The sequence below is a fragment of the Primulina eburnea genome, chromosome 14 (assembly GCF_022965805.1).
Source record: "Primulina eburnea isolate SZY01 chromosome 14, ASM2296580v1, whole genome shotgun sequence".
NCBI lineage: Eukaryota > Viridiplantae > Streptophyta > Magnoliopsida > Lamiales > Gesneriaceae > Primulina > Primulina eburnea.
In genome coordinates this window covers 26,435,833-26,447,294 of record NC_133114.1, presented here as the reverse complement: position 1 = coordinate 26,447,294, position 11,462 = coordinate 26,435,833, and the positions used below count along the sequence as shown (strand labels likewise).

At 37.7% G+C, this 11,462-nt stretch overlaps 1 protein-coding gene across 1 annotated transcript; it reads left to right on the top strand.

Annotated features, from left to right (window-relative positions):
• The first annotated feature begins 5,720 nt into the window (after positions 1 to 5,720).
• On the top strand, positions 5,721 to 7,863 carry LOC140812848 (3-ketoacyl-CoA synthase 1-like). Its single transcript, XM_073171213.1, is given in 2 exon segments — positions 5,721 to 6,378; positions 6,381 to 7,863. Coding segments are annotated over 2 exon segments (1,602 nt in total). The 5' UTR covers positions 5,721 to 6,177; the 3' UTR covers positions 7,782 to 7,863.
• Positions 7,864 to 11,462: the final 3,599 nt, after the last annotated feature.

Sequence of the window (11,462 nt, the reverse complement as noted above, 5' to 3'; positions counted from 1 at the left end):
CTAGCAATGGTTAATGTAGTGAAGGAGGAGATTGAACTTAAACCAGAGGACATCCCTATCGTGCGAGATTTCCAAGACGTCTTTCCAGAGGAACTACCAGGGACAATCCCGGATCGTGAAATTGAGTTCGAAATCAACTTAGTGCCGGAAGCGGCACCCATCTCCAAGGCACCGTACAGAATGGCACCAGCTGAACTTAAGGAGCTAAAGGAGCAACTTCAAGAATTGCTAGACAAAAAGCAGATTCGACCAAGTGCGTCTCCATGGGGAGCTCCAGTACTTTTTGTCAAGAAGAAAGATGGGAGCATGAGGCTGTGCATTGACTATAGAGAATTGAATAAGATCACTATCAAGAACAAATACCCTCTTCCGAGAATAGATGACCTGTTTGATCAGCTTAAGGGAGCCACAGTGTTTTCCAAATTGGATTTGAGAACGGGCTACCACCAATTGAAGGTCAGGGCTGGAGACATCCCAAAGACGGCCTTTCGGACAAGGTATGGACACTACGAATTCACAGTGATGCCCTTTGGTCTGACAAACGCACCAGCAGCCTTTATGGACCTAATGAACAGAGTATTCAAGCCGTTCCTGGATCGGTTTATAGTGGTATTCATTGATGACATCCTTGTCTATTCTCCTAGCAAAGAAGATCACGAAGAGCATCTCCGCCTCACTCTACAAACTTTAAGGGAGAAAGAACTCTACGCCAAGTTCAAGAAATGCGAATTCTGGCTGAACAGTGTGTCCTTTTTAGGGCATGTGATATCGGAAGCAGGAGTATCATTAGATCCAAAGAAAGTGGAGTCAATTCTAGATTGGCCGAAACCGAGAAACGCCACAGACATTAGAAGCTTTCTCGGACTGGCAGGCTATTACAGGAAATTCGTCGAAGGATTCTCTTCCATAGCCGTGCCATTAACAAGACTTACTCAAAAGAATTCTAAATTCATTTGGGATGACAACTGCGAGAAAAGTTTTCAGACATTGAAAGAAAAGCTCGCGTCTACACCAGTGTTAGTCTTGCCCACCGAAGATAAGGATTTCACCATCTACAGTGACGCATCAAAGGAAGGGTTGGGATGTGTACTCATGCAAGAAGGAAGAGTGATTGCCTATGCATCAAGGCAGTTGAAGCCGCATGAACGAAATTATCCCACTCACGACCTCGAACTGGCAGCAGTCGTCTTTGCTTTGAAGATATGGAGACATTATCTCTATGGCTCCAAGTGCGAAATCTTCACAGACCACCAGAGCCTCAAATACTTGTTCACCCAAAAGGAATTAAATATGAGGCAAAGACGATGGATTGAGCTGTTGAAGGATTACGACTTGACTATAAGCTACCATCCAGGTAAGGCAAACAAAGTAGCTGATGCTTTGAGTCGGAGGAATATGAGTAAGGTTACCTTAGCTGCAATCTCCGCTCAACCATGTCTGCGAGAAATCGTCAAGTTGAACCAGGATCGAGACCCAGTTCTAGTAAAACTTAAGGAACAAGCTAAGGAAGCAAAGTCTCAAGACACTCAGATCGACGACAAAGGAGTCCTTTGGATGAAAGGACGATTGTGCGTACCAGACATAGATAACCTTCGACAAGAAGTAATGTCAGAAGCACATAAGTCGAAATTTTCAGTTCATCCTGGCAGTACCAAGATGTACAGAGACCTAAAGAAGAATTTCTGGTGGAGTGGAATGAAAAAGGATGTTGCGATATTTGTTTCCAAATGTCTTGTGTGCCAACAGGTCAAAGCAGAGCACCAAAGACCTGGAGGACTTCTTCAACCTCTAGAAATTCCAGAATGGAAATGGGAACATATCTCCATGGACTTTGTAGTTGGATTACCAAAGTCTAGACAAGGCCATGATGACATCTGGGTAATCGTAGATAGACTCACAAAATCTGCGCATTTCTTACCAGTCCGCATGAACTATAATTTGGACAAGCTAGCCACATTGTACATGAATAACATTGTACGATTACATGGGGTTCCAGCCAGCATCTTGTCAGACAGAGACCCGAGGTTTGTATCTCGTTTTTGGAAAAGTTTTCAACAAGCCATGGGAACTAAGGTCACCCTCAGTACGGCCTACCACCCTCAGACCGATGGTCAAACAGAGAGGACAATTCAAACTTTAGAAGACATGCTGAGAGCATGTGCCCTAGACTTTAGCGGTAATTGGAGTGAACATCTGCCTCTTATTGAGTTTGCTTACAATAACAGTTTTCACAGCAGCATCGGAATGGCGCCGTATGAAGCTCTGTATGGGCGAAAATGCCGGTCACCACTATATTGGGATGAAGTAGGAGAAAAGGACATCACTGGACCCGAGTTGATCCAAGGAACAGTGGACAAAATCGCTATAATCAAGGAGAGACTTAAAGTGGCACAAGATCGACAGAAAAGTTGGGCTGATTCGAAAAGAAGACCAATGGAATTCATAGCGGGAGATAAAGCATACTTGAAGGTATCACCAATGAAAGGTGTGGTTCGATTCAACAAACCCGGAAAACTGAACCCTAGATATGTTGGACCTTTTGAAATTCTGGGGAAAGTGGGAACACTTGCATACAGACTGGCACTCCCACCAAATATGTCTAGAATCCATAATGTCTTCCACGTTTCGCAACTAAGAAGATATGTTTCAGATCCAAGCCACATTCTTGAAGCTGAACCACTCTTAATCGAGGGAGACTTGAATGAAGAACTTAAGTATAAAGAAGTCCCGATCCGAATCGTGGATACAATGGACCAAGTACTAAGAAGACGAACGATTCCATATGTCAAAGTACAATGGTCTAATCATACCGAAAGAGAGGCCACTTGGGAACTCGAAGAGAAAATGAGAGACCAATACCCCTATCTTTTCGAAGGACAAGTTAATCCAAGTTTCGAGGACGAAACTTAAAATAAGGAGGGGAGAATGTGAAGACCGTGCATTATGGAAGGCACCAGTCTTGGGGGAGATCCTCACAACCCAAAAATCACTCTCCTATTGCAATTAAAGAAGCCAACAATCACTCCATTTGCAGCATGAGTCTCCGACGTGAACTTGAACCAAGAAAAGGGCCACATTCAGCTTGGAAGAGGAAACCGTAATCACCCGTTGACTAAGCTATCAGCAGAAATCTTGGAGTGATGGGAGCTTGCCTTGGAGCTGATAATTCAAGCCTATAAATATAGGTGAACCGAAGGGATACTACATACTGTAAGCTTCATCCCTGTACCTGCAGAATTCGAAAGTTCAGTTGCTGGAAAACAGATTTCTTGGCCCAACCTCCTACCCAAATTCGAGGCATTTTAGTAACATTTCGAAGTCCAGTTGCTATCGTTGTTAACAACCCAACCTTAGCCAAGTTCCTGTTGTTTCTTCGAGAGCAGTTGCTGCTCAAAATTGGTCCAGGAATAGCCGAGGAGCTTGATCAAACAAGCTATCCAAAAACCCGAGAATCCCGCAACGGTTCGAAGCAAGGTTGATGCCCTTTTTTCCAGACCACTATCTGTCTATTTCCGAAGGTGACAGTAGCCGAATTCAGCCAAGATCGAGGCATTGCAGCAGCTAATTCGAAGCTTTGCCGTAGCATTTTGAAGTCTAGATTCCACCACTTCAGAAACTCTCCACAAGTTGCTGTCTTGGACCAGTAGCCATTTGAAGCTTCAAATCCTCCCCACAAACTCAATTCTCGATTATCTTATTTGAAACGTAAGAGGGTTTTCTCCTTTGTTTTATTTTGCCTCTGATTTTATTGAATAAAATTGCTCAATCATATTTATTTAAGTGGCCTTGATATTTATACTCTTAAATAAATATGGTCCACTTATTTGATTATTTTGTTGTGGACTTCTTTTGTTTATTATATAAAAATTTCACAAATATAGTTATTTTAAGTGACTATTAGTATTTATACTCTTTTAATAAATATGACTTATTATTTAATTGTTTTTAAGATAAACTTTTGAATATGTATATTTTTATATAAAATATTTGGGCACACTAAATCCTTTTATTTTTGTGAGGATGATATATGTAGGAAATAATTTAAATACGACTTTAAAAATTCGATCGGCATAACCTATTCATTTCCATTCGGTATAAAACCCCTTGAATTATTCGTTGTTCGATATCAGTTATAATATTCGAAAGCATGTTGAATTATTTGAAATGCACTGTAATGATTTGATTTAGAAATGGTAAAGGAAATTCCGAACTTCGATATGTTTTGTTTAGGCCCTGATGCGGTGGGTTACAATAACCGTTCCTTTGGCCTCGCCCCTTAGAGGAGTAACATATAGGGGACTGATCAGTAAAACCATAGAAAATGAGATGATTTTCAGTGCTATATTCGTAGTTTGTTATTATTTGATTCAACATGCTTAATATTGAAATTTCGATAAATTATTCGTATGTATATCCTCGATATTTGTTATGCTCGATCGGCCCCCATTTACTGAGTATTTCCCCAAAATACTCACCCCTTACATTCCCACCCAGATAAGAACGAGGAACAAATCGAGGGTGAAGAGCAAGATCACTTTTGGGGATGGTAATGAAGAAAACTCCATTTGAGACCAGTCGAATTTATTCTGTCTTTAATTTTATCATCATGTATTCCGCTTCCGCATTTTATTTCTATCGCATTATAAAGACGATTATTGGTTATGAAAAAGACTGGTTATTTTGATTTACTACGAGGCTCGTTGTTTTGCAATTATGTGATTGTGAGACAACGCCGGTGTCGACTAACCCCGGTCTCGGGGCGTGACAGATTAAGTAATTAAATAATGATTATTAATAATATTAAATCATGTATTATCGAAAGTGGAAAATACAATATGAAATTTTTAAATAATGAAAATTGAAGAATCCTAGTAATAGTGTGAGAGAGTATGTTTAATAAAAACGTGTTATCAAAAGTTGATAGTATACAATCTACACAACATAGAAAATCTACACAGAAATTCTCTCAACTCTCTCCAACTCACAAAATCGGCCACCGCCTTACGGTCGAGACCACCACAACTCCATCGTGCAACGCCGCTGTCCCTCCACCGCCCACGGCTACATTGAATCTCAACGTAGAATTTTGTTTATATCTCTATTGTGATCTATACAAGAACTGCAGTATTTGATCGTTGACTGGATTTAACGATTGAAGAACGGAGAATGACATTGATTACAATTGATTGTTTGTAGGAGATTACAAGAAGGACCAACTCTGTTAATCCCGAACTGACTTAGTGTTCAGCATTCTTAAACGCAAGTGTAAATCAAATCCAAATATCCTATGAATGATTTGAATCATACATCGCCCAAGAACGTTTTGAATACCAAAACAAATAATTTTAAGCTTTCGCTAAATCAAATCCAAATATCCTATGAATGATTTAAATCATACATCGGCCAAGAACGTTTTGAATGCCAAAACAAATAATTCAAATAATTTTAAGCTTTCGCTAAATCAAATCCAAATATCCTATGAATGATTTAAATCATACATCGCCCAAGAACGTTTTGAATGCCAAAACAAATAATTTTAAGCTTTCGCTAAATCAAATCCAAATATCCTACGAATGATTTAAATCATACATGGCCCAAGAACGTTTTGAATGTCAAAACAAATAATTTTAAGCTTTCGCTGCATATTGAATGCAATAAAAACGGTACTCCAACAACAACTATACCCATCCCTCAATTGTAAAAGAAAAGGTTTTGTTTTCACTAAAATCTATCGAATCGTCTCTCGGCACCCGCCAAAAATAGGCACGGATGAAAAGATTGGAGAAATTTGTAGACGACGGCCAGGGGTGGCAATGGGTGTGAATGCTGTCCCAGAGTATATGGAGAGATGAGTAAATGCTAGTAGCTTTCATCTTCTCTTCATTTTCTCACATGGCCACTTGGTCAACAACATTACCTATTATTTGGTTGGCAGATTGGCTATTTTGCTTTGATTTTTCACTCTACCATTATTCAAATATTTTCCATTCCTCTGCCTGAGATGGTTGTTGAGCTATCTCTCTCTACTTCCCACACACTTGAACCAATAAAATGGACTTTTCACAGTGTAGCTATCCTACGCTATATTCATGTTTTTACCGATAATAACGAGTTCTCTACGTTAATTATCTACTCGGATTAAGACCCATAATTCAGATTATTTATACGTACGCGGCAATGGAGAGAGGTGGAGAAGTGAATTGCATAGAGATGGAAGAGGAGAGGCTAATGGCGGATGTTGAATTCAAGGATTCTTCCTCCATGGTTATCAAAATTCGGCGAAAACTGCCTGATTTCTTGAAATCCGTGAAGCTGAAATATGTGAAATTAGGCTACGGCTATTCATGCAATCCCGCAAGTACTCTCCTTTTGGTCTTCGTACTTTGCTTTTCCTCATAGCCACTACAATACAGCTCACTGGCCTAACATTTGGCCTCTTTTCTAACATATGGATCACTCAAACACTTCTTTTGGACACTGCCACCGTTCTGATCGGTTTGAATGTATTGATTCTCTTGTTGGGGATCTACTGGGCAAAAAGGCCAAGGCCGATCTATCTGGTCGATTTTGCATGCTACAAACCAGAGGACGAGCGCAAAATGTCCGTTGATGCGTTTTTGAAGTTGACAGAAGATATTGGTTCTTTCGAACAAGAGTCGATCAACTTCCAGAAGAGAATATCTCGTCGTTCCGGACTTGGCGATAAGACGTATGTCCCAAGAGGAATTATGTCCCACCCGCCCAATCTATCGATGAAAGAAGCTCGATTGGAGACCGAAGCTGTCATGTTCGGTGCATTGGATTCTCTGTTCAAGAAGACAGGTGTCAGGCCTGAGGATATTGGAATTCTTGTAGTGAACTGCAGCTTATTCAATCCAACCCCATCTCTTTCCTCCATGATTGTCAACCATTACAAGCTCAGAGCTGACATCAAAAGCTTCAATCTTGGAGGAATGGGATGCAGCGCCGGGCTTATATCCTTAGACCTCGCCAAACACCTGCTCCAAACAAACTCGAACGCTTACGCAGTTGTTGTGAGTACAGAAAACATAACCCTCAATTGGTATTTCGGAAACGACCGTTCCATGTTACTTTGCAACTGCATCTTTCGAATGGGCGGTGCTGCCATTCTGTTGTCGAACAAAACCCGAGACAGGAAACGTTCCAAGTATCAGCTTGTGCACACCGTTCGAACCCACAAAGGCGCGGACGACAATAGCTACAACTGTGTCTACCAGAGAGAAGATGAAAAGGGGACAGTGGGGGTTTCATTAGACCGGGAGTTGATGGCCGTCGCAGGCGACGCTTTGAAGACAAACATAACCACATTGGCTCCTCTAGTATTACCATTTACAGAGCAGCTGATGTTTCTGGTCACTTTACTGAAGAGGAAGCTTGTGGGCGCTATGGTGAGGCCATACATACCCGATTTCAAGCTCGCTTTTGAGCACTTCTGCATCCATGCGGGCGGACGGGCAGTGCTTGATGCGGTCCAGAAGAATCTGCAGCTCACGGAATGGCACATGGAGCCATCAAGGATGACTCTGCACCGGTTCGGAAACACGTCTAGCAGCTCATTGTGGTATGAATTGGCTTATACTGAAGCTAAAGGTAGGGTCTTTAAAGGGAATCGTGTGTGGCAGATCGCATTCGGGTCGGGTTTCAAATGTAACAGCGCAGTTTGGAGAGCTCTCAAGGGAATCCCTGCTCAAGAATGCGACGGTAATCCATGGCTTGATTGTATCGATAATTACCCGGTCCCCGTTGAACTTGGATCTTGATTTTGATATTATTCCTAAACTTTAATCTATTCTTTATGAAGTCTGTGCTTAGATCTCAAACTATAACACTCCACCGAAGAACATTTGCTATATATTAAATTATAATTGAGTTTATGTTATAGGTAATAATGTATATAATTTATTTTTATTAAGTTAAATTAATTATTTTACAATTAGATATTATTATATTAGTAATAATATTTTTACTTGTTAACAAATTTTTCATATCACGAAAAAAAATTCTACTTCGACCTTAAAAATGTTTACTTGTTAAAAAAAAATCAATATTTGTTAACTTAAATTTTTTACACACCAAATAAATTTTAAATATCAAATTCAAGCAATAAATACGTGATATTAAGAGTCGTTCTACTAATATTTTCAATAAAGAGCTGTATTTAGAAAAATACACTTTCATGAACCTTGTGAAAATATTTTAATAAGTATAAGGAAAACATTTTTACTCACTGACATATAAAATTTTTATAAAAAAATGACTATGTATCAGATATCAGATTTTGAAAAATCTCACTCATTGTTCATATATCTATAAGTTTTATGGTGCTTTACTTCTCGAATTGTAACAAATCAATATCAGATTATGAAAAACTAAAATGATGATTTGTTTGCTTGGTCGTTCGCAAACAGTACATTTGGCTTTATTTGCATATATTTATTTATTTTGTTTTTATCATATGATAAAAATATTTGTTTTATATTTGAGTTGATGATTATTTATCATAATACAATTTAAATAAATATAATTTTTTTAAATAAATTAAATAATCTTGAAAATAAAAATGTGTACATAATCGAATTTATTAATGTAGTTGGATTGAAAAACAATTTAGGTTAAGAATAAAATTAATTTTTCAACATTATAATACAATTTATATAAATAATTTTTTTTATTAATGTGTTTACAAGCCTAATTGAAATCAAGCCCAATTGAAAAAAAAATTAGAACACTACTTTGTGTTGTTGTCCTTTGCACAGCAAAGAATCTGTGTTCCTTGTTATCATAGTTCAAATTTGGAGACGTTAATAATATGTTTTGTTCATTTAAATTTCATAGCCTCACATATTTTGTGGGGACTTGTATTTCTCATTAGTATTTAATGACCAAACAATCATTATTAACTAATCTATATAGTGAAAACGATTTAAAAAATTTCTTTTTGAGTCTACAGAAATTTCGACATAACCTTCTTCGTATGTAGGGCATCCCAAAAATATCAAGATACTACAAACAATATTTATATACTTGAAATAAAGTCATGTCATCAATCCACAAACTTATAGTAGCACCGATCAAGACTAAACACATGCATAGCCAGTAAGGCCCGATCACACAATTATCGATCGAAAACATCGTAAAAATATGTGTACAGCTACTCGGGTCTCCCTGGCAAATGTATAGACCCCGAATAGTTGTACATATATTTTCACAATGTTTTGGACTGAGAGTTCCAATCACACACACACACGATAACTCTCAGCAACAACCCAATTATAAGGAGACACTACCTGACGCTCCATCAGACGTGTCAAATCATCCTGGATAACTTGTTATGGCATAAAAAACAACTACATTATACATTTTTTTTTAAAAAAAATCTGGTCCAGTAGGACGAACCAATAAAATTACTGCAAATATAACTTAAATAAAATAAAATAGAGTAAAATGCAATGCAATACAATGTGTGTAAGGTAAGAACGAAATAGGATAACAAACAGTGTGAGAACCTGAAATTCCAGCAGAAGCTAACAATTCCAGCAGCAGCTAATATTTCAGAAGATAGTATTTTCCTGCAGATAGAATCCACCAGCAGATAGAATCCAGCAACAGAAGAGCGAGATTCCAACAGAAAGTTACTGATTCAGCCTATGACTTGTAACTGAAGCATTTAACATGCAATAAAGACAGTTAATTTCAGATTATGGCCATTAATTGGAAGGCTAACAGTCAGAATTTTACCTATAAATATCATCCTCAAACCTCTGAATTGGGTTACACAAATCTTCAGATTATCCCTTGAATTTTCGAGCTAAGAGAGTGCTTATTTTCGAGCAGTAAAATCCAGTAGAGAGAGCAACCAAATTTCCAGTAGACTTCAACCGAAACTCTAGCAAATTACGGTAAGTGGGCTTATGTATAAATATCTTGAAACCAGATTGATGATTTCTATTTTAAAGCAAAGTATAAGTATTCCTGATTTCTGATCTCTGATTTTTTAAGCATTGAAACTTAGTGAACTAATGGTAGGAATATATATTCTGAACATTACTGATTACTGATTTATGATTATTGACCTCACCCGTTAGAGGAGAGAACATATAGGGGACTGATATCAGTTTAGCCATGAAATTCACGAACGTGCTCGGTGCTTACTTGTTAAATTTCCGATTACTGAATACTGATTTCTGTTATGAAAATAAGAATTTCTGTATATTATTTGTATTACTGTTTGTGTATGAAAATGATTTCGAAAACTGAGAGTTATTCCCGCCTCCGCTTACTGTGTGACAATCATATCACTCACCTACCAAATCCATCTCAGATTAGAGCGCGGAAGAATTGTTGGAAGAAGAAGAACAACATCAGTTCTGGGGCTGGTGAAGAAGACTGTTATTTTTCTCAGTTCTGATTTATGTAATTAGATTTCGCTGCATCTGTTAAGACATTATTATGTTCGGTTTTATATTTCTGCTGTAAAACATTTGAGTTTGTATCAGACATTGAGATATTATGTATTTATGAATAAAAAGACTGGTTTCTGAATTTTGTACTTCTGAAGCTTGTTTTTTTCGAATGTAAATTTGAGAGCAACACCGATGTCGAAAGTGATATGATTGTCCTTGTTCAACAATCAGGAATGTGCTAATCATATCACTCACTCCATCCATGAGATGTCTCGAGTTTTCTAATCATATCACTTGCTTCATCGACGACTCTACATCTCAACAGATCAATAACAAGAGCAATCAAAAGAGTCAAGACTGAAAATGCTATGCAACAATAGTTAATATGCTTAATTGATGAATATCCCAATTATTCTTTTAAAAAAACATATTTTTTATTTTATTTACAAAAGGTAAAAATATGGATCAACTCTCAACTTAGCATATTAACTCAGTATGAATGCATGAATAAAGTCACATCATTAACACTCACAAGATACACTTAGCGTCATCTCACGTCATTATAAACATCGTAAGAAAAATAATTTATGCGTACTTCAACCGAAATTTAATTTATCACAAGACGATAAAGACAGAGCATTGAACATCAAGGGTTTGGCTTCCTCACATTGCTCTATTTTAGGATTTTTTTTTTCCCTTTCTCGTAGGCTTGAGGCAACATAGGTGCAAAGTCGATAATATACTCAGCAAATTTTAAGGCGGCTGTGATATGGGCTTGGGGAAATGGGTTTAGAGTGGGTTCTCACATATTTTGTGTTAGAGAATTTGAATGGATAATTTATATTTTTTATTCAATCTTGACTTTAAAAGTTTCATGGAATTAATTTTTTGTAATAGAGCTTTGGAAGATAGAGTTGGTTTTGACTTGTGCTAGAAGAAGTAACAAGCTGGGTAAAAGATTTGACCAGAGTGGCTACAAATCTAAAAATAGGATTCCGATAGCAGTCTGTCCGTTGATAAAAATTTTAAAGCAATGTT